Here is a 24,107-nt window from a genome sequence, read left to right on the forward strand (position 1 = left end):
TAAGTGGTGTGATGAAGCAGGCTTCTCTGCCGTACATGAAAACACAGAAAGTAGGTTAAATACCACACCGCCATAAAGTTCTGAGGTGTAACACTAATTGGTATATATAAAGCTGTTGCCCCAGAGTTAAAATAGATTCAAACAAGCAAATTCTCAGTCCAGGTTTAAGAAGTAGTTCTGGAGCTCTTCATGCGTAGACAAAAGTGTCCCAAAGTAACAGCCATAAAAGATCACCTGAATTAAAACTGGTGGCATATATCCGCACAGGAGGATTGCCTCAATTATCCCTTGCTTTGCTTTCATCCTCTCCCTCATTTCCCCAAAACCACAGGGAAGCATTCTGAACCAAATAAAAAATGATGCATTATGCAACATAGACAAACTGTGTTTGCCTAATGTTGCAAGCGCTTAAACCTTCTCCAAATCCGGCATAAAGGCTAAAGAAGCACTTTCTACACAGGGGATAATGTCCTATATGAGTCTGCTTTTGAGAAAACAAACACCAAGAGACCCCCCCAGCAGCAACAGGTTTTGTATAAAAAATCATTGGTGGGGGGGACAACAGTTAGAATAGCAGAAGTCTTGTTAAGTACTGCTTGTAATTCATCCTCAACACCTGAACACCTTTTGGGCAGGACAGCTAAAACATTTTTTTGGGGAGGGGAGAGCCATTCAGTTGCCTTCTTTCCCCTACTGAAGCACATCTCACTCTGTACCCTTCTGCCCTTCACGTTTGCCAGATCATGACTGGAGGGGGTTAAATTTGGTCTTTTGGGGTCTGTGTGTGAGAGCCTAGAGGCTTTCTACATAAAACAGAAGCTTCTGTGGCCAACTCCCATCTGGTAGACTCTTGTGCACTTGGCCTAAGTGTACATATTATTTTGTATCCTGGTGGTTCTCCTACTTTTCCAGTATTCTCTAATAGCTATAGTTGAGGCTGAGTTTATTTTTGCAGCTGTGATACATAGCATTGTTGGTGAACTCCATAAAATTCGCACCAAGGCATCATGACTACATGCTGCATTTGCTTAACTTTTGCACGTTGCTGGATTTTGTTGAAATAGCATTTATAGAAACAGTAAATTCTACCAATATAAAGGGAGTTGGGCCCAAAAAGGGAGTAGTAAAAGTTTAGCTGAAGACCTCATCCTGCAAGTATTGTTAAAAGGTAAAGGGACCCCTGACGGTTAGGTCCAGTCGTGGCCGACTCTGGGGTTGTGGCGCTCATCTCGCTTTACTGGCCGAGGGAGCAGGCGTACAGCTTCCGCGTCATGTGGCCAGCATGACTAAGCCGCTTCTGGCAAACCAGAGCAGCGCACGGAAACACCATTTACCTTTTCGCCGGAGCGGTACCTAATTATCTACTAGCACTTTGATGTGGTTTCGAACTGCTAGGTTGGCAGGAGCAGGGACCGAGCAACGGGAGCTCACCCCATCGCGGGGATTCGAATCGCCTTCTGATTGGCAAGTCCTAGGCTCAGTGGTTTAACCCACAGCACCACCCACGTCTCTGCAAGTCTTTTTACCAGCGTTCAAAATAGGCCAGGCATATTTTACACCTGACTATCTGCCACTTTGCAACCAAGTGAAGATGCATGCCTGGGGAACCTTGGATCTGGACTGTTTTCACACACTAGCAACACATCCTGTATGTTATATTTTATCTGCACAATCAGAATTAATTTCAGGAACCAAAAAGCCATATTGAAAAATGCAAATTTGAGGCATCTAGCTCCTAAATGGCAACTAGGCGTTCTGTTTTGGCAACTGTAACCCTGGCTTAAGGAACCATTTGGCCCTTAGCTCATATATCTGGGTTGCTGACACTGCTTGTTATGTACAGTCTCTGTTGCTCCTTGTTCAAAATACTGTAAGGAACTACGGATTTGTGAAGAAAGCTCTCTATTCCCAACTTATAGCTCACGTTTGCAAATTTAAAGCTGACCTTTCTTTTTTTCCGATAGTCTACCATTTTTCTGTTCTACTTCACCTTTTTTAAAATTAATGCAGCCTTTTTATTAGAGCATCCTTATTAAAACATGGATCAAATCAAATGTGTTCCAGAAACATGGCACATTTCCTAGGCCTGGCACAAAATCTACTCGTCCTCATAGTGTTTCTGACAAGAATAATGTGCTGCCCTGACTGAATAAGTACTTGAGAAGCTAGCTGCCTTACTTGTCTGGGGATCTAACGGCTGGGTCCTAATGGGTGTCTAGGAATATAATTGAAAGAAATTTGAGAAGCTGTAGCTCTGAAGGAGACTGACATTGCTGAAGGAAGGAGAGCGGATTAGGCAGTAGTGTGAGAAGCAGGGGCATTCCCCATGCCTGAAGAGAGAGAGGATCAGATTTTAGGAAAGGGGGGTAGAAATGGTTAAGAAGCAGCAGGGCAGATCTTTATTGGAGACCCGAGGTGGTAAAAGCTGTGTGAACAGGGTTGGAGGCAGAGTAATGCCTTTAAAGAAAGGATGTGGAATTTGTAAGCCTCCAAATATTGTTGGACTACAACTCCCATCATCCCTGACTAGTGGGCTTGCTGGGTGGGGCTGATGGAGTCCAACACAGGTTTCCCATCCCTGCTGTGAAACAATGGAGGAGAAGATGCCTCAAAGGCATAGCACTGCATTTGCCAGCAGTAAGGACAGCTGGAATGGGAGGTTTCAGGCAAATCTCTGTGTTGTTGGATTTTCATAATTCTATATTGAAAATTTATGAATTACTGTGAGTTGATTTTGTGGTGATTTTTGTAACCTAATACTTGGTTCAATAGTACTTTGTGCCAGGATATAATTAACTACCTAACTATCCCTGATACTGTGATCCTAGCCAATTCCAAAACATAATGTAATTGATGCCAAAATTCATTGTGAAGATTTTGCTGAAAGAAGCTTTTATTTAAACTTGAAAGGCAGCATCAGCTGAGAGGCACGTGCTGTAGTCTTCTGGCCAAATATCACACAGAGAGGATAAATGTTGGTAACAGAGAAGAATTGCACAAGATTCTTTAGAGGAGACAGTCCATACTGTACAAAGATATTACTCCCGAAAGTATTAAAGGTAAAGGGACCCCTGACCATTAGGTCCAGTCGCGGACGACTCGGGGGTTGCAGCGCTCATCTCATTTTATTGACCGAGGGAGCCGGCGTACAGCTTCTGGGTCATGTGGCCAGCATGACTAAGCCACTTCTGGCAAACCAGAGCAGCGCATGGAAATGCTGTTTACCTTTCCGCCGGAGTGGTACCTATTTATCTACTTGCACTTTGATGTGCTTTCAAACTTCTAGGTTGGCAGGAGCAGGGACCGAGCAAAGGGAGCTCACCCCGTTGCGGGGATTCGAACTGCCGACTTTCCGATCAGCAAGCCCTAGGCTCTGTGGTTTAACCCACAGTGCCACCCAAAAGTATTATGAAGCTCCAAATATTTGTTGTCTTAAAAATTAAGATTAAGTTAAAAGTATAGAAATCATTGGGACGCGGGTGGCGCTGTGGGTAAAACCTCAGTGCCTAGGACTTGCCGATCGTAAGGTCGGCGATTCGAATCCCTGCGGCGGGGTGCGCTCCCATTGCTCAGTCCCAGCGCCTGCCAACCTAGCAGTTCGAAAGCACCCCCGGGTGCAAGTAGATAAATAGGAACCGCTTACTAGCGGGAAGGTAAACGCCGTTTCCGTGTGCTGTGCTGGCTCGCCAGATGCAGCTTGTCACGCAGGCCACGTGACCTGGAAGTGTCTGCGGACAGTGCTGGCCCCCAGCCTCTTAAGTGGGATGGGCGCACAACCCTAGAGTCTGGCAAGACTGGCCTTCGGGCAGGGGTACCTTTATAGAAATCATATAAAGGTCAAATGGGCCATGGAGTTGTCTGTGCCTTCTAACTATCACTGTGTTTCCTACACTTAGAACAAAAACTAGTAATACAGTGGTACCTCTAGTTGCCAACACGATCCGTTCCGGGGTGCCGTTCACACCCCGAAAAGTCCGCAACTAGAGCGGTGCTTCTGTGCATGCGCGAAGTGCACAGAACGCTTCTGCACATGCGGCGAAACCCGGAAGTATAGACTTCCGGGTTTGCCACGCTCGCAAGCTGAAAAGAAGCAGCATGAACCTAACGCAACATGAGGTATGCCTGTAATACACCAAGAAATCTGAATTCTGTTACTTGTTTGGATTGTGCAAATTATGCAAGCTGCACAATGCCTTGGTTAGCATGATTCTTAATTTCCAATTTCCAATTAATACCTCTGCTTTTAGCTGGAGAAAGAATGAGCTATCCAGGGCATTGAAGCCCCACCACTGGAAAGCGTATTTTAGAACCCCTTTGCCTTCTGAGACTTCGTCAGGTGGTATCCACATACTTTCAAGCTTATCTTGGAAACTCAGAGACTAAAATACAAGTTGTCTCCCCCCCCCACACACTCCGCCATTTCATCAAATGAAGATTGAGATGCTGAGAAAGCTGAATTCTGCACCCAAGCCACATTTTGCCCTTTCTCTGCTTGTGCAAAATGCTACAGAACCAGTTATGTTCACAGCCCTGTTAGATATCCAGAAACTGGGACTCATCCTGTCCAGGTTGTGTGGAAGTCTTTGCCTTGAAATGTGCATTGTGACATCTCAAGGGCTTTCCAAGTATCTGCCTTACTGTCACGTTCTAAAAAGAGTCAAAATTCTGCATGCTTACCCTGGTGTATTTCTCACAGGATTTGTTCAGATTTGGTACTGCTTATTGTTAAAGTTTAACTTTGCACCAAAATGTAATAATTTGCCCTTCATTGAAAAGCCATTTACTTCATTCTCTAGTTGTTGAAGCAGGCAAAATTTAACTTCTGCAAACCTGAAGACAGGGCTGGTCACTATCCCTGAAGCCAAGTAGACTTCAAAATAGTCACTCAGTAAGACAAACTCTAATTTGTCAATTGTTAAATTAAACTCAGAACTCAGGGAATGCGAGGGTTTTGTTCTTGACAGAGTAGTGCTTGCTTTATACTCAAGCAGGAATGTTTCTTTCTTTCCCATGTGATGCTCTGTTTATGTGAATTGTGCTAAGGCACCTAGAAATCATCCATGCCCCTTGTTCATTTTATTTTTGTATCTGTCACTTAAAAAGAAGAAGAATCTTTTCTTCAAGCAGGGCATCTCTACACTACAGATTTGTTGCTGGTCAGCTCAAATAAAACTTCATGTCACTCTGGCCTTCTGCCAAAATAAGATGTGTGGTTATGGATATCCTCTGCTAATTTGTGTGTGTTCAAATTTCACAGCCAGAGTTGGGAAGACGTCACTTATTATGTCTCTTGTCAGTGAAGAATTTCCCGAAGAGGTATGTGTTTATTTTAGGTATCTCTGTATTTCCCGAGCAACAGCATCCTCCGGGCATTTTGCAGTTTCATAAACAGTTTGCATGATAATTCCATTAGGAAAAGTGTTGTTTTTTTAAAGTCCCATAAAAGAAGTAGAAAAATCATAAAATCAAACAATGCATTATGCAGTTATTGTTTTTATGGAATCTGAAGGATTGAAACTGGAGATCTGTCCACACAACACAGTTGTGGCAGAAGCTGACATTTCCCCCAAGCGGCAGATGAACTTTGTTGATGAGGGGGGAGTTGGCATGGAAGACTGAACAGGTAAGGGGCAGGTGGCAGAAAACGAGGCAGAGACACTTTCAGCTCCACTCACGGATGGTGATGTGAACAGACTCTGCCTCCTTTTTTTGCCATCTCCCCCTGTGCCGCAGCCCTTCCCAGTCACAAGGGGAAGGTTGTTTGAGAAGCGCTGAGGATAGGGCAAAAATGTCAGCTTCCATAAGCTCTGTTAGTCAGTCAGATACCCAGACCCAACTCTGCTTTTCTTCTCTCTCCTCTGCAAACACCTAAAACTCTAACATAGGTATTAAAATATGTTTTAATAAAGATCAGTAGCTGTCGGAAGGATGTTTGCAAACACAAAGCAAAATAAAATGCAAAGGACTTTATGCCATTAGGGTGCACTGCTACTGTTTTATGCATTTCAAGTTGATTGTTTGACTGCTGGCTTTGGCAATCGATTTCATTCACCAGCCTGCACGGTGATACTAGTATAATTCCCATTAGGATAAAATCTGTCAGCATGCTGGGTTGAATGAGCGCCAGTTCACCCAAGCATTTGCTGAACTTTCACTACCCAGCTTTTAGTGATGATTTTTATTGACTGGTTTTTGCTATCATGGATGGGGGTTGCTGATGTGATTTTTTTTTATAAAAAAGTATCATACTTTGTTGTTTTAATGTGTTTTTGTTCTGATATTTTCTTGTACAGCACCCTGAGATTTCTTCAAAAGAAGGGCAGTATATAAATTCTGTAAATAATAAATTAATGGTAATTTACAGAGATGGTGAAAGACTTGGCAAAGTCACTGACTAGTCTGAGAATAGCATTAATGTGATCCATCCTGTTGTTTATTCCAGACTATTGAGGACATCAGCCAATATGCTAAATATTTAGTGGTATTTCATAGCTCAATCCTGTTTAATGTGACGTTCATTCATTGATCAGGGAGATACATAGCAAAAATACTTCAAACTGATTCATAGCTGAAGTTTATGTATAGAAACCATGAAATTAATTTAAAATATATTGGACTATTTATTACAAAGTGTTCAATTTCAAAACTTGGCTTTGGCAAAATATGCAAGGGCTTGGAATTTCCTTGATGGAGGCCGTAAAACCATGCAAGTGTTAAGGATCTGAAATATGTTAGCTAAATTTCCATTTCCTTCAAAGGTTTCTGATTGTATTTATCAAGTTTTCTTTGGCATTTGGGCTAGTTTCAAGAATGCTTCTTTTTCACAAATGCAGGTTCCTCCACGAGCAGAAGAAATCACCATTCCAGCTGATGTTACCCCAGAGAGAGTGCCAACCCATATAGTGGATTATTCAGGTAATGGATCTGATGATTTGACAGATTTATAAAATAAAAAGCTGGTGGAGGGGGGGGAGAGAGAGATCACAATATAATTGACTGACACTATAAAGGAAGATGGTGAAAAGTACATTTACAAGACAGAGAACTAAAGAACCAAGAAACTTCCTCTGCCTATCAATACATAAAATAGGACATAGGCTCCCTGCCTCTATAGTTCATGCATCCTTCCACTGATAAACTAATACAGTGGTGCCTCGCAAGACGAAATTAATCCGTTCTGCGAGTCTCTTCGTCTCGCGGTTTTTTCGTCTTGCGAAGCACGGCTATTAGCGGCTATTAGCGGCTTTAAGAAAAAGGAAACAAACTCGCAAGACGTTTCGTCTTGCGAAGCAAGCCCATAGGGAAATTCGTCTTGTGGAACGACTCAAAAAACGGAAAACTCTTTCGTCTTGCGCGTTTTTCGTCTTGCGAGGTACCACTGTATTCCAAACACTCCCATGATCCCCGCAAACAGCACTTTTTTCCTTATTAACACCCATATAACCCAACAGATGGAAAATGCTCAATGTTTTAGCCAGGGGCTAAAAGGCCTTTATTCAGATGTATGAAAAAATACCTAGCTTAGGTGTACATTTTGTATTGTTATTAAACCCATATTTAGTTGTGTTTTTTACTGGTTTTAAAACTCTCTTAGCTGTTTTTATAAATCTCTTTGAAATGTGTTTGGAAGACAGTTCAAAAATTATTCTTGTTGTTGTTGTTACATAAATGGAAGTAGCTGCTTAGATACCCTGAAATATGGTTTGTGCTCTTTGGAAGCTGCCTGTAGTCATGCGGTAGTTGAGATGGAAGATCTTGGGCAGGAAGATTGCTGAGAAGGCTCCTGGTAACTCTTAGAGTATCTTCCAGGTATAGAGTGCCTGGCTGCTTCTCTGCCTGCCTGCAGCTACCAAGTCACCTGGTATTTAAGATGGATTTAATGTACATCTGGCTAGGTGCAGAACTACATTAGCTTCTGCCAAATACTTGGAGTAAAGCAAGTGTGTGTTTTTAATTGGTTGAATAGCAGTGCTTCCTATTTGTACATGCACTGTAAACCCTTGTGCTTTATTGAGAGAAGTGGGTGGTATCCAACTAACTCGTTACATCAGCGCAAGGATTTTCACTAGCGCAACAGCCTGGCACACCCTCCTCAAATCTGCTCTTGAGGTTTGGAAGAACCCTGGGAACAGATATAGGTGGATGCAGGAGATAAAAGTTACATTGCCCAAGACGAACATGTTCTTTGGATACCGCACAGTGTTTCCATTCTAGCAGTGCTCTGACAACTATATTGTCTCATCACGGGAGTGTTTGAAGTGAGAGAATTTATGGAAAAAATCTGGAGCAGTTCAGCTCTCAGCCATCTTAGCAGGATTTCCACCCTTCCTTTTTATCTGAGTGAAGCAAGCCCTTGCGTTTAGCTTAAGTGTTTTGGCATTCCATTTGTAGGATCATTTGTACTCCAGTAACTATTGAATAGAGATGGATAAAAATGAAATTTAGCAGGTTCTGAAAAGTGTGGAGGTTGATGCGAAATTCAAAGCAGCATGATCCCTCCATGGAAACATCAGAATGAAAGTTGAGGTGCACATACAGAATACCATCATCAAGGACTAGCTTTACGCTCTCCCTTGTTGTCAAGGAGGGCCAGCTATATATATGTAAATGGAATGGAATAACTTTTTGGCTATAGCTAAAATTCATTATCTGGCTAAATGTGGAAGTGTTCTCAAGCACTGTGGTTAGCTAGTTTTAAAGGTATAGCCCTGCTATAGATAATCACAAGTTTCTGTGTCACCACCCACAGCAGTACTTGGGGCCCCAGTGTGAGGCTTAAAGCCTGGCCAGGATTGTGTAGGACTAACTGAGATGCCTTAAAGCTATGGCTTTGCAAACCCCAGTTCCCAAACTTGTTCCAGTTAACCATGCAAACAGAGCTTTTGCCTGACAGTTTTCTTGAACTTGTAAAGTTTTCGGTTGTCTTTCCTATAGGGTCATACCTCGTGTTACGAACGCTTCAAGTTATGTGTTTTCGGGTTGCGGACCACGGGAAACCCGGAAGTACCGGAACAGGTTACTTCCGGGTTTCGCCACATGTGCAGAAGCGCTAAATTGTACTTTGTGCATGCGTAGAAGCCCCAAATTGCACTGGCGCAGACGCGGCGCTTCAGGATGTGAATGCTGCTGGTTGCGGACGTGCCTCTGTCACAGATTATGTCCGCAACCCGAGGTTCCACTGTACACTTCATTTCCAAAACTCAGTGCCTTGTTTTTGTTTTTTTAAAATATTTTATTAAGGGTTTTCTTGTTTTACAGTGTAAGTGTAATGCCTCATAGATTTTTTTTCCATGTAACATTTTTACAAATCCATATCATTTGTTGAGGCATTAGGGGGAGAAGAGGGGAAAAAAGAAAAAGAAAGAAAGGGGGTGGAGGGAGGGGAGGTGGATGGGGGTGGGGTGGGGTAGCGGTGTTTCTATTATGCTTAATGTATGTAGAGTTTGGTGTCAGCGTGCTTGTGTTGTTCACTTGTGTTCCTTTGGTGGTGAGAGAGGTTGGGGTTGGCCTAGGGTGTGATTGTTTGTGATTGGCTGTGGTGATCTTTGTTTTCGTGTGTGAGTGGGGTGGGTGGGTGTTTTGGATCAGGTTAGCCATATTGATTTGTATGCTGTTGGTGGATTGTTGTCATTGTCCTGTTGGGCTGTGTATGTGATAAAGGGGAGTGAAGGTGTCTTCTTCTGTTTGTCCCCGTGTCAGTTTCAGTTTATTAGTTAATTTTTCTAGCAGGGCTGTTTCCCATACTATTTGGTACCATTGGTCCATGCTTACTCCTGACAGGTCTCTCCAGTGTCTGGTTATGATGTTTCTGGCTGCTGAAAGTAGGTGGGTTATGAGTTCTTTGTGGTGTAAGTGGGCATTGTTGTCTTGGAAGATGTTTAGTAGGGCCAATTCTGGGGTGAAGTCTAATACTTGCTTAGTTATTTTACATATTTCTTGTATGGAACTCAGTGCCTTGTTCAAGCAAGAAAAACAGGCGATTCTTCCCCATCTGTATCAGCATTCCTCTTAAGATGGTATTCAGGAAAAGACATCTTAGAAACTGCTTTGGAGACTGTGCTGCAAGAATTCTTTTCTCTGTGACATTCTTTCCTAATGACAGTATATACTTTTCATTCTCATCTAAATTATTTTCCACTTCCATGTGATTTCCCTTGGGAGCTGAAGGCTAAAGAGCATGTAGCCAAGGATATTTCCACGTTTTTGGACGAAACCACGCAGGAAGAGTGCACCCAAGTCTTTATTTTACCAGTGCAATGAAGCTGTGAGATAAAACATGCACATTTTAAATAGTAAAACTGTCATAAATTCACATATGTTCATGGCTGTGTTGGAAAACAGTAGTAAAATTGCTGTTACTTTCTGAAAAAATCCTCTTGCATAATGTAGCCACAAACATTGTGAAAACTACTAAAGGAAAAAAAAATGTAAGAAACCTGGTCTTTGATTAAAGAAGGCCTGAGGAAATGATGGTATCTGCTGGAGGCGATATAAAACTTTTTAAGAAAGGTGAATGTGTCAGCTTTAGACAGAATGTATTTTTAGCTGAAAACTTGATTCCGGTTGGCAAATGCTTATCCACTTCATTAGCAGTTTTCATATACTTCATTTATTGAATCATCACCATCACAGAGCAAACGAACAATAACCAAACTTCTCTTGTTTCACACAGAATCCGAACAAAGTGACGAACAGCTCCATAATGAAATATCACAAGTGAGTCAAATGTGCCTTTTGCGCCAAAATGCTTTGTTTTATGCCTTGTAAAACAGTGTCAGGGTGAAATTATATCACCCTAAGAAAGACTAGACTAGCTTTAATTTGTTCTGGAGTCATTCAAGGGCATAGCTCTCTGAGCACAGGTGTGGGGAATTGGTGCAGCCTGTAAAATAACAGGTGACTGATGTTTATTTTGTTTTTTTGTATATGTGTGGTGTAATGTTCATAAGATTGCACAAGTTGATTTCTGCAGAGAATGATCTAGTTACCTTGCAAACCCTCAGACCATGGGTAGGCAAACTAAGGCCCGGGGGCCAGATCTGGCCCAGTCGCCTTCTAAATCCGGCCCGTGGACTGTCCGGGAATCAGCGTGTTTTTACATGAGTGGAATGTGTCCTTTTATTTAAAATGCATCTCTGGGTTATTTGTGGGGTCTTTCTGGTGTTTTTACATGAGTAGAATGTGTGCTTTTATCTCAAATGCATCTCCGGGTTATTTGTGGGGCATAGGAATTCGTTCTTCTTTTTTCAAAATATAGTCCGGCCCCCCACAAGGTCTGAGGGACAGTGGACCGGCCCCCTGCTGAAAAAGTTTGCTGACCCCTGCCTCAGACTGTAAAATGCTCTCCTTCACTATCTCCGGCCATTGGGTTAGATCAGGGGTCTGCAACCTTTAAGACAAAAAGAGCCACTTGGACCCATTTCCGAAGAAAAAAAACCTGGGAGCCGCAAAACTCGTCATTATAAAAATAACTTTTTTGTCACTTTTTAATTATTTCTTTGTTTGACCCCTCAGAATTACTCCTCCTCATAGAAATAAACGTTAAATTAACAAGTTACCTTTGTGTGTGTGTGTGTGTTCTTCACTCCCCTTCAAAACAGTGACCAGCGTACATGCCCCCTTTCAATGCAGTGACCAGCGTACACCACAGTGGGGAGTGTTGGGGCGCACAATGCGCCTCCTCCCCTTGCTAGTATCCACCCCGGAGCCGCGGCAAAGGTGTAAAAGAGCCACATGCGGCTCCAGAGCTGTGGGTTGCAGACCCCTGGGTTAGATCATTGGTAACCAACGTGGGGCCTTCAAGATAGCCAACAACATTGGCCATACAAGCTAGGGCTGGCAGGAGTTATATTCCAGCAATATCTGGGGAACATCACGTTGGCTGTGTCTAGGCTGAAAACTGAAATGCCTTGATTGAGGCCAGCTGTTGGATCAAGTCAAGTCCTCAAAGCTCTATCTTTTATTTTTTTAAAAAAAATGCTTTTCCAGCCTACAAGCCAGAGCCCTGCAAGAAGTAATCTTTGGCGTTTTCCATTTTTTTTACCACGTCAGCATATTGGCTTGGATCCAATGAGCTGTGAGCAGAATTTTCTCACTGCCTGCACACACCATTGCTCCCAAGGTTTGGGACACACCCCATGTGGCATAGGATACGATTGTGTGTAATATAGCTCAGTTGGTAGAGCATGAGACTCTTAATCTCAGGGTTGTGGGTTTGAGCACCACGCCGGGCCAAAGATTTCCTGTATTGCAGGGGGCTGGACATGATGACCCTCGTGGTCCCTTCCAACTCTGCGATTCTATGACACACCAATTAGGGCTGCCTTCTGCTTGAGCTATTGCTCTGTGGGATCCAAACCAATAGGCATAAGAAGCAAGCCTTTTCTCTTAGTCACAGCTAACCCAGATGCTGGCGCGGAAAACAGACTTTCCTCCTTCTTCATAGAACATCTTTTGGATAAATCTTTGCAAAACCCTGTGGAAGAAAAAGTCCTTCCCATCAGCTTTTTTTGTGCTGACTTAAGTGTCGAAGGAAGCACATGCTTGAGATCCATAAACAAAAGATAAATGCAATTACAGTGGTACCTCGGGTTACATACGCTTCAGGTTACTGACTCTGCTAACCCAGAAATAGTGCTTCAGGTTAAGAACTTTGCTTCAGGATGAGAACAGAAATCGTGCTCTGGCAGCGTGGCAGCAGCAGGAGGCCCCATTAGCTAAAGTGGTGCTTCAGGTTAAGAACAGTTTCAGGTTAAGAACGGACCTCCGGAACGAATTAAGTACTTAACCCGAGGTACCACTGTAATGGTGTTTCTGGCCTACTTTAGGCAGAATAATCTTGCTGCAACAGAGTGCAAGATTCCTCCACCTCATCTTGGGTCATTCCCTACCTCTGGCTTTCTCTTAAGACTTTCTGGGGATATAAGGCATTGCAGGGGACTGGACAGGAAAGGAAAGATTGGTTTTGCAAACTGGTCTTCAACTCGCACAACGTTCACTACAGCCCAATATGCAGATAAATGCATATTGTCTATTTGTGTCATCTTGATTTTAGCTGTCGACTGAATCATATTCATAAGTAAACCTCTACTTACAGTTACACAGCTTTTACCATTTCCACCCGTAATGTATGCTAAGATTTGTTCTTCTAGGTGCTAAAACCTCGGAAAACCTTACTGTCCTCATCTGGCTATTTCTTCTCTGTTCCAGGCGAATGTAATCTGCATTGTATATGCAGTTAACAACAAGAATTCAATTGAAAAGGTATGAGGAAGGCATTTTTGTTGCGTTCTAGCTGGTGTTCATGATGTAGCCGACCCCTTGAATGTGCAAGTTTATATTTAAGGTGTCCAGATTCTCATTTGGAAAAGCTTTGAATGTCAAGACGTGGTTTATCTGCATATGCCAAATACCCCCCCCCCCATTCAACATTTTCAATCTTGCAAAGTACATTACAACTGCCTTCGTGCATTGGCCTCTTCCTCCTGTCCTTACATTTAAGGAAGAGTGTGGGGGATAGAAAAAGCTAGCATTTTTGTAACCTGACTGCATGAACAATCTGCATTAGAAGGGAAAGACTCCCAACTTCCAAAACACTGAAATAATGATAAAATGCACTGAAACACAAGTTTCTCTGGGTGGAGATTAACTACGTTTCTGTGCTTCTTTGAGTTTCTGGTTGTTGGGGATGCTGTTTGACTTGCTTTTCCATTCTTCTGGTGTTTCCATAGTATTAATTCTGGAAAACTTTAGTTGTATTTATCATTTCTGTCAAAATTAAATTCCAAAAATCTTGCACCAGCTGGCATTCCCACCATAAATGATAATACGTACCAAATTTATTGCAACCCCTCCAGCAACTGGGCAATTTCTGACATTTGCAGAGCAGTGTGATACCATCTGTATAATATTTTAAAGCATTTTCCACTTAAAAACTCGAAACTGTTTTTTAGGGTCAGGATTCCCAAATTTTATTCCAATTCTTGGGAGGAATTTGTCTGCCAGTCTTTTCAAGGGGTTCCAATACTCATTGAATCCAGAAAGAATGTGGTAAAACATTTGTTTCGGGTTGAATGTAAATAAAGGCACAGTCTAATATTATTAATTAACACTAATTTGTTGATTTAGGTAACAAGTCGATGGATTCCTCTCATTAATGAAAGAACAGACAAAGACAGCAGGTACATAAGTTTAAAACAATGTAAATAGATTAAATGTAAATCTGAGACTGGTTTACAAGCTTTGCTGAAGCAAAAAGCGTCAGTATGAAATAAGGCCTGAACACTTACTGCTTAAACACTCATGATCTACTTTATGTGGAGTTTATACTGTATTTGTCTTTTATTATTTGGCCGATTGTTGTTATGAACGTAACATTTATAGTCTTTGGCGAGCTGCAGCGTTCTGACAATTATTTATCTAAGGGCGGTAGATGCTTCACAAAACACTATTTCTTTAAACCCAAATAGTTAAACTATTTAAATCCAAATAGTTAAACTAAAGAATAGTGATGGAAGCTGAAATTGCAATTGTGTTTCAGAAGAAGGTTGATGATAAATTCAAATTACCTTCTAAACATTTTTTCTTTGCTTGACTTAAATCAGGTCATATCTTAGGCAAACACTTCAGGAAGCTGTTTTTAAGTTTCCTAAAGTTTTAAAAATGACATTTTCCAATTAGCTTGTACATTATATGGGGAGACTTTGTGAATATGCTTAATACACTGGGTTACTTGAAATTTCAAGGCTGCCTTGTTTTTAATTATTGTGCACTTAGTTCACTTTTTGATACACACACCGAGCTCTTGCCTTTGAGGCCACCTGCTGTAAAGAACTTCAAACTGAAGTCTTTTATGACTTAGGTTTAGCAGGCATTGTAATTTTCATTGGCTAACTGGTTTGCTAGTCATAAATATTTTTCCAAGAGAAATCAGAATCTTCAATTTTGCAAATGCTTGCTCTGGAAGAAGACCCAGTTTTACTCAGACTTGTTTCATTTTTACCAAATTGAAACACAAACCTGCTTATATAATAGTTCAGTGGACAGTCATAATGATGGTAGTATTATAAGGTGCCAAATAACTGCTATTATATTTGACTGCGAAAACGTTTCTCAACTTTCTTTCAGGCTGCCTCTTATACTAGTTGGGAACAAATCAGATCTGGTTGAATACAGTAGTATGGAGACAATCCTTCCCATTATGAACCAATATACAGAGATAGAAACTTGCGTAGAGGTAAACAAGTTTTTTCTTAGCATCACAGTGGCTTAATGGTTACGTTGTTAACTTTAATAAGATTTGCTCACTTTAATACAATTTTATTAAAGTGGTTTCCCGCGCTCCATAGCCAGTGCTCTCATCAAATTCTTATATTTCTGCGATTCATGTTCTTGTTAACTTCTAGTTATGTTCCAGTTGTTATAATAATCACTTAGATAACATCTGCATTCTTTATTATTTCTATTTGTGGTGTTACATTATTTAACTTTTGATAGCATTTCAGGTGAGGAGCTCTAACTCTTTTCAAACTGTGTGTGTCAGTTTAATATGTCCCACTTCTGTTTCTCTGGGTCTCTTGCCAACGTCCTTGAAATTCTTCTGCTGCTATTGTCCTCCCAGTATAGTTCAGGGCTATACTCACATTTGACAATGCCAAAATGGAGCCTTATCTTCCTCTTTCCCACACCACTCCCCTTTCCCTGGGTGTCCTGTCACTTTTTTTCTGTAAGCCGTGATAGAAGGGCCTGTGCATGACAGAACATTTACATGACGTTTAGCACATGCTAGTTTATTTCCATCAGTCACTCTGGGAAATTAAGACAGTTGTGTGACTGGAGGCTTCACCAGCCCTGGGATTCGCAGTGCACCCAAGAGGCTTAAAAGCAGAATTAAAGGGTTCTCTAGAATGGTACCTATGCAGGCCTGTACACAACTTCTCTCGGCTGCCCACCTCCAAAATTTGCTCCAGTGGGTTTCACGAGCAGAAATCTGCTTGTGCAAACTTGGATTCCAACCCCCCCCCCCAAAAAAAATGGGTTTCCAAACGGGAGAAAGGGTAAGGAGATTTTGAGGACCATTTCAAAAGACCAGAGCCATCACCACCTCTGGGCCTTCATCTCAGTTTTTTTTTATTGATGTGAGCTGCTTTGGGGATGATATTGGCATTAAAATAATGTTGTGTGGAATTAAAGCTGCCTTGATGCTATGTTTAGTGTCTCTGTATACTTCCAGAGTCCATTATTTATTTCAAGTATTTATAACCCACTTTTCAATGTAAACTAACATTTTAAGCTGACAGTAAAACCATAACAGCTGGTTAAGGCATCAGTAAATAAAACGGTGTAGATCAGTCAGCTAACTTTAACAGCATGAAACAGCATTAGAACACACAAGATAAAACAGCAGTTAAAACCATTCAACGTAAAAAATAATCCCATCAGGACCTGAGTCAATAAAATGTAGAATATTCATTGCTTGGCCAAAGAAAACAGCCTGGTGCATGTGGGCAAGGATTTCCCCCTGCTTCTCTATTAAGCTGACAAGACTCATAATTTCATTTTTCCCCTCTAGTGCTCAGCCAAGAACTTGAAGAACATATCCGAACTATTTTATTATGCGCAGAAAGCTGTTCTACATCCTACAGGACCCCTCTATTGTCCAGAGGAAAAAGAGGTATTTCACTGCTTTTTTGTTATAAAATCAGCATTGCAGGTAATATACCCTAAAGTTTGTGCGCCAGCACAGTCCTTTCTGTCTCCAAAAAGAGCGCTTTGGTATTTCTCAGTCATGTAAAGCTAAAAGAGGCACCTGTTGGAGTTCCCAAATCTTTGCTATCCTCTGCTTTTGTTTTGAGGCTGATACTCATTTAGTGTGAATTTGATATTGGGGTAGCCTGGGTCGAGGTATTCCAGGAAGAATTGTCAGAGGAGATACAGCAGTGGAAATTGGAGAGGGCATCATAAGAGAAGAAACATTAAATATATTGGGGCTTCTGGTTGTTCTCCCAATCCAAGGGAGATCTAGGTTGCTGTGACAGCTACCCTCCCAGTTTTAGAGATTTTGTTCTACTGCCCATATTTCTGCCCAACACACTCCCCTCTTGAATGCAAGAGTGCCCCAGATTGATAGTTCTGGGAGGCTTCAGCAACCATTTTTAGGCCCGCATTCCACTCTTCCATGTCATGGTAGGTCGTGCTTGCTCGTGTGTGTGTGTGTTTTGGGCAGGATGAAGGTGGTCTGAAGGTGGAGGACAGAGCCACGACTTCGTAGGGCTTTAGACAGGCACTCAGTCTGTGGTAGATTGGCTAGAACGGCCTGCCCTCAGAGACTGATGGATCCAGCTGCTTTCCTGATGGCTCTTGGAGAGTTACATGCTGGGGCCAGTCCCATTTGAAATCGTGTTCGATCGCTGAGATGGAGGAAAGCCTGTCTAGGTGACCAACACAACTGTCCTTAAATGCCTTCTCCTCCTTGATAGAGCTTGTCTGGCTTCTTGGTTTTCTGAAGAACTAGGTCTGATGAAATGACAGTAATGGATGGTAATAATACAACAGCAGTAAATACAAATATCCATATGTTCTGGGTGTTATTTTTAGGATATCCGAATCCCTGACTAAGACATTCAACAGCTATCATTCTCAATATTCAGGTGCACCAGTGTTTCACAAATCTAAGGGCAGAATACAAACATAGAAATAAGTTTAAAATTGAAGATTGTAATTCCAAATGGGGCTTAAGTCAATTTTGACCAAAAAAAATCAATTTGGCCTGTAGATGTTGCTGTGAGTCCTACCAATACGGGGGGGCACTTGTATAATTTTTGGGCCTAAGTCACTGCGTTAGCAAGCCTTGAAAACTGTATTTGCATTCAAAAAGGCCCTAGTCAGAAATAAATTTCTTCCAAATGGAATGTTAGTCAAAATTGACTTAAGCCCCTTTTGGAATTAAACTCTTTAATTATAAAGCTTATCTGTTTAAATCCTAACAAGGCTTAACACTGCCACCATGAAAGCTCCTACTGATCTTTGTTCTTGAGTTGATGAAGAACTTGGACGAAAGGGATGGATAATGATCAGTCCTCCAGTTCTTCAGCATGTTTCTCAGTCCAAGCTTGTTACAGACAAAACGTTCATTTACACACACAGAGAGAAAATGCTCAAATATTTATATTTATTTGCCCAATCCTGAAGATTAATTAGTAGCTTTCCCCATCCTAAAGATGTGCTGCAAAAGACCCACAGCAAAACAGAATGGCAGTTCCACCACTTTACAAGTCTGTATTAAGAGATCAAAAGTTCAGGTTTGCAATAAAGTCGGGGGGGGGGGGGAGGAATACTGCCTGTCTCTTGCACTGCTCTCTGTCCCAGCCCCCCTCCTTTCCTTTTCCTAGCATACACAAACAGAAAAGAAGCAGGGTGTGCAGAGTTTTGTTAGAATTCTGTCCCATTTTTTAAAAAAACAGGGTTTAGGGTTTTCCTCTTGAATAAAAAAAAAATAGCAGGCTTGCCAGAATAAAAAGAAACCCCACTTCTCGCTTTTTTTCTTGATCTGTAGATGAAGCCTGCCTGTATAAAAGCACTAACTCGGATCTTCAGGATTTCCGATCAGGATAATGATGGCACCCTTAACGATGCAGAACTCAACTTCTTTCAGGTACCTCTCTTCTCCTCCTGTCGCCTGCTGCGTTTTATCTGTGGCTATTACCTCCGTCCTAAGGAAAGCAAACCAGCCAGATCCAGTGGTGTAACTTTAATGCATTCCTTTCCATCCCAAAGTGGAAAACATTCCCGCTCACAATGCTTCTTGTCTGGATCCAGTCCTTTATGCTTCAGGAGGTGCTGATCCAGAGGGTCCCCCCAGCCTTACAGGAAGGCTTTTGCCAGGAGGCAGAGCAGGTCTGCGGCAGGACAGGAGAGAGGAAAAGCCTGCAGCATTTGGGATCCTGTCCGCTGCTTTCTCTTCTGGCAGAGAGAGAGAGAGAGATGGGGGGGGGGGGAGACGGCGATATGATAGCAAAGAGAGGTGTCACTCTTCCATTTCCTAAGCCCGCCTCTCCAGCAAAAATTTCAGCCTGTGTGAGGGGATTGTTTAGCAGCAGCCAGATCGGGAGAAAAGCAGTACAGTGGTACCTCAGCTTAAGTACTTAATTCATTCCGGAGGTCCGTACTTAACCTGAAACTGTTCTTAACCTGAAGCACCACTTTAGCTATTGGGGCCTCCCGCTGCTGCCGCGCAGCCAGAGCACGATTTCTGTTCTCATCCTGAAGCAAAGTTCTTAACCCAAGGTACTATTTCTGGGTTAGCGGAGTCTGTAACCTGAAGCGTATGTAACCTGAGGTACCACTGTAGATGTGGAAAATGTAGAGTCGCACCTCGGGTGTCTGGAATGGGAGCTTTCGGGTTCTTTCGGCGTTGTTTTTGTTTCCCCCACTGCCCATATGAAGGAAAGGAGGAAATGCAGAATCTAGGGGTTTTGTATACCTGGGATTGGGCAGGAGCCTATCCGGCAAAAACAAAAAGTAGCATCAAAGGAAGATTTCTCTCCATCTGCTTTCCCACCTATGGTATCTCTGCTTTCTACCTCTGGAAGAAAACGACTGTAAGACCATAAAAATGGTCCATCTGTAAAACGTTAATCACCCCCTTTCCCAGTACTACTGCTGTCAAACTTATAGCCTTCCCCCAACTCAGATACTGTACCCCACCTTCAAATATGTTTTATCATGTTGATGTTTTATTGTGTTTTTAATATTCTATTGGGAGCCACTCGGAGCGGCTGGGGAAACCCAGCCAGATGGGTGGGGTATTAATAATAATAATAATAATAATAATAACCTAGAAAAATGGGGACAGCCATTCAACACCCCAGGATTTCTGTGTTTCCGGAAACAGAGCTGCACACTCTGACTTTGCTTCTGTTGCCTCTGCATGAAAATTACAAGTTTTGCCTCCTGCCCTTAGTATTGTGTATGTTCATACTTCCTCCCTCCTATGGAGGGGCAGGGAGAAAATAACAGGGCTCTGAGTGTGCCTAATTTGAGTGCTTTCTGCTGGGAGACAGAGAGAGATTGACGCTGTGGGGCAGAATCCGTTCACACGCAGAACTCTGAGCTCATGCACATTACCTTGGATTTAAACTACCTTCCATAGGCAGGATGGCATCTTCAGTCTTTGAAGGGTTTATGATCTATCCAAGGAATGCCAGCAGCAGGGGAAGGGAGAAGAGGTTTTTGGTTTTTTTACTGATCCTCTCTCACCCTGCAACCCCACCCACACCGCCCTGGAGGATTGGGGGACCCCCTAGAACTGTGTGGAAGGCCATGCTGGTGGGATGGTGAACTGGCAAGTCTTTTCCCTCTCTGCCAGCAGGGGCATCCCTTGAACAGAACTGCCTTTAGGAATGGAGTTTGGATCCAACCCAATAAGCTATTTTATCTTGTGAATTGCTCTGAGATCTGTGGGTATAGGGCGGTAATTAAATTATAAATGCAGTGGTACCTTGGGTTACAGACGCTTCAGGTTACAGACTCTGCTAACCCAGAAATAGTACCTCGGGTTAAGAACTTTGCTTCAGGATGAGAACAGAAATCGTGCTTCGGCGGCATGGCTGCAGCGGGAGGCCCCGTTAGCTAAAGTGGTGCTTCAGGTTAAGAACAGTTTCAGGTTAAGAACGGACCTCCAGAACGTAATAAGTTATTCACCCGAGGTATTATTGTATAGATATAGATATAGATGATATAGATATAGATAGATATAGATATAGATAGTTCATGTGGTCATCGAATGAAATTTTATTTGCCCCCAAGCCGTTGCTTAACTACAAGACTGGCTTAGAAACCATGATCTTGTTTCTGAGCCTGTAGCCATTGTTGGCACTATGCATTTAAACACCTTCTTCTACTGCAGGATCTGGTAGCTTGCTTGTTGGTATGAAAGTTGGGATTCTAACATGAGATCATGGGCTGTAGTGAAATGTTCCAGGCCACTGAATGTATATTACCAAGCCATGGTTTGAAATAGTTCTAATATTATTCCTCCTTCTTTTTAGCGAATTTGTTTTAATACACCGTTGGCACCTCAAGCACTGGAAGACGTAAAGAATGTAGTCCGGAAAAATCTAAGCGATGGAGTTGCAGATAATGGATTAACATTAAAGGGTAAATACTACATGTTTCTTCCTTGAAATATGAAGATGGGATGGACCCTGAAGATGACACAAAGATAACGACAAGAATGCATTACTTAACCTCTTGCTATTTTTGAAGCCACACACAACTGCATGTTTTTAAGTGTTAATGCACCGAAGTGTAGTACCCATTATGTTATGGATATATTGAATTGTAGATAATGGGCTTGTCCACAGAACCTGTCACTCCAAAATTGCAGCGTCTTAAATTAGCTCCATCTGTGCATTTCTCTGCCTTTCTGGATATTTTCAAGGTTGAGATAAACATGCAAGCAAAAGTACATAGAGCACTTTCTTTAATTTTAGACCCCTCCCAAATTCACTATATTACCTGCCACCAAGAGGTGAGCTGGAAGAATCGCAATTACTATTTTCTTGGAGGTGGAAGCAGTTTTCAGTGTGCTGTCACTACAGCTGCGACTTGGAAAACTGCAAGCTTAACGCAACAGTTTTTACAGGAGATTCTTGGGTAACATTTTTTGGGGGGTAGGAGATTTTACTCTGAAGATTATTTGCTCACTCCAAGTGAGTGAGTTTGCTCACCCTCTGTTAACATCTGAAAATCCCAACACCTGTCATTGCTATGTGGCCAAGATTAGTAATTTAAGAACGTTCTTTTTTCCAGGTTTTCTTTTTCTACACACACTATTTATTCAGCGAGGGAGGCATGAAACAACCTGGACAGTATTGCGACGTTTTGGATATGATGATGACCTCGAGCTGACACCAGAGTATTTATTTCCTTTGTAGGTATCAGTAGGTTTTTTGTTTTTTAAAAAAGTCTAAATGCAAATAATTGTTATACATTTGAAAGGTAGGTTCCTTAATCCAATGCAACATCTTCATACTTAAATATCTTATGTGTGTATGCATATGTTGGATAGAACTACATTCATATTGTTTCCCTCGTGCCCTGTCTGCTTGTGGACATCTCGCAGACACTTTTGTAATAATAATAAAAATGTTTCTTGCTCTCTAACCAGGTTAAAAATACCTCCGGACTGCACAACAGAGTTGAATCACCATGCCTATTTGTTCCTCCAAAGCATTTTTGATAAGCATGATTTGGTAAGCTTTTAATCTGACTTGGGCTGTTTTTGTAAGGAATATTCATTGCATCCTTCTAGCAATGTCTCTACTGTTGAAAGTATTGGGTGGTGGGCAGTGGGGAGAACACTCTGAGACCCATAGAAACCTCCTTTACCCTAGGCAATAAATCAAAAGTGTTTATTTCAAGGGCTCACAGGTCAAGTGACTGTGTTACATAACAGGTGTTTCCCTGCCCAGGAGGTTCATGATCTAAGCCAATAGAGGCGAGGCTTAAAGAATTACGGAAAAGCAAGGGCATTATGGGGAGTTATTCGACTGGCTTAGTTAATTATTTTCTGCTTTTCGTGATTACCATTCACTTCTGTTCTTCTATACATTGCTTGCAAGCCCATATTTGTTTCTTAAACAGAACACACCTTTGTAAATAATGAATAAATAAAAAGCACCAGCGTTTCCTAAATCTGTTTTCAGGACCGAGATTGTGCTTTGTCTCCTGATGAACTCAAGGATTTGTTCAAAATCTTCCCTTATATGCCGTGGGGACCAGATGTCAACAGCACCGTTTGTACAAACGAAAGGGGGTGGATAACATATCAGGGATTTCTCTCTCAGTGGACGTAAGTGTGACACTTAAACTGTGAAACTTCTGTATTTATTTTGCTTTTTGAAAGGGCTGCCAGAGTTTGAGGGGTGGGCAAGGAATGACTCCTCATAATCGATCCAACCAGTTTAGCTTTAAGGGCACAAAGTGATTTGACAAAGTCCATTCTGGGTTTGAAAGGGTCATAGCTAATTTGTACAATCATCAGAAGCGGCTGGTAATGTTTTTCCTGCTTCCTGCTGCAGGTAACAATCTCAGGTAACTGAAGGCTCCCCTACCTCCTAAAAAACCCCAACCTATACAGTGGTACCTTGGTTCTCAAACTTAATCCGTTCCGGAAGTCTGTTCCAAAACCAAAGCGTTCCAAAACCAAGGTGCACTTTCCCATAGATAGTAATGCAAAATGGATTAATCTGTTCCAGACCTAAAACAGCCATTTGACATGAATTTTACTATCCAAGGAGACCATTGATCCATAAAATGAAAGCAATAAATAATGTACTGCAGTCACACAATCAATCAGTAGCTGAACTGGGTTCCACACAATCACAAAAACAAAACAAAAAGAACCGCAAAAATGCAAAATAAATAGCAAAAATGGGCAGACCTCAGCATAACACACAAAACGGAGCACGTTCGGCTTCCAAAAAATATTCGTAAACCGAAACACTTACTTCTGGGTTTGCAGTGTTTGGGTTCCAAGTTGTTTGAGTACCAAGGTGTTTGAGAACCAAGGTACCACTGTACACTGACAACAAGCACATTTGGAAGAAAGGGGTAGGATTTCAGTCTAGCCTAACATGTTATTTTTCTATCTGTAGGGAGCTTTTTGGTAGGGTGTGTGGAGCTTGTAGTTCTAAGTCTGCAGTCCGTGAAAAGCTTTGCCAGTTGATTCTGCCATAGCTGAAAGCTAGCAAGTCTCCCAGAAAATGCCTTCTGAGTTTGCTTGCTAAAACTTCTTGTAACGGCAGCTTGGCCAGGAGACACTTAATTACTGTTGAAGCATGTGAACGCAAGCAGGTACTCGCTTGGCGTTAAATAAGGATCAGGCAGACGCAGCAATGGAGAATAAGGAGGTGAAGTTTATTGCCAGGCAATAAGGACCCAGTTTGGAATCTCTTCCAAAAGGAACTGGGACCCCGATTGACAGAAATCCAGAGGTCTTTATACCTGAGCAGATCACAGCAAATCATAGATCATGAGACAACCATGAGGCAGTCACGATATTGTCAGTGAAAATTAGCCAATTAGCAAGCTTCTTGCCATGCTTC

The 24,107-nt window shown here is 42.0% G+C and overlaps 1 protein-coding gene across 4 annotated transcripts in view; it reads left to right on the plus strand.

Moving 5' to 3' along the window:
* Positions 1–24,107, plus strand: part of RHOT1 (ras homolog family member T1) — a 55,796-nt gene that overhangs the window by 4,552 nt on the left and 27,137 nt on the right. For all 4 annotated transcript variants that reach the window (XM_082212483.1, XM_082212485.1, XM_082212484.1 and 1 more), the window contains exons 2-13: positions 5,258–5,316; positions 6,834–6,915; positions 10,673–10,716; positions 13,210–13,263; positions 14,128–14,180; positions 15,127–15,235; positions 16,571–16,672; positions 18,554–18,652; positions 21,048–21,156; positions 21,811–21,931; positions 22,169–22,253; positions 22,707–22,852. In XM_082212483.1, the coding sequence (XP_082068609.1) occupies positions 5,258–5,316; positions 6,834–6,915; positions 10,673–10,716; positions 13,210–13,263; positions 14,128–14,180; positions 15,127–15,235; positions 16,571–16,672; positions 18,554–18,652; positions 21,048–21,156; positions 21,811–21,931; positions 22,169–22,253; positions 22,707–22,852 (1,063 nt within the window). The remainder of the gene's footprint in view (positions 1–5,257; positions 5,317–6,833; positions 6,916–10,672; positions 10,717–13,209; positions 13,264–14,127; positions 14,181–15,126; positions 15,236–16,570; positions 16,673–18,553; positions 18,653–21,047; positions 21,157–21,810; positions 21,932–22,168; positions 22,254–22,706; positions 22,853–24,107) is intronic.

This window comes from Podarcis vaucheri (genome assembly GCF_965113315.1).
Source record: "Podarcis vaucheri genome assembly, chromosome: 2".
NCBI lineage: Eukaryota > Metazoa > Chordata > Lepidosauria > Squamata > Lacertidae > Podarcis > Podarcis vaucheri.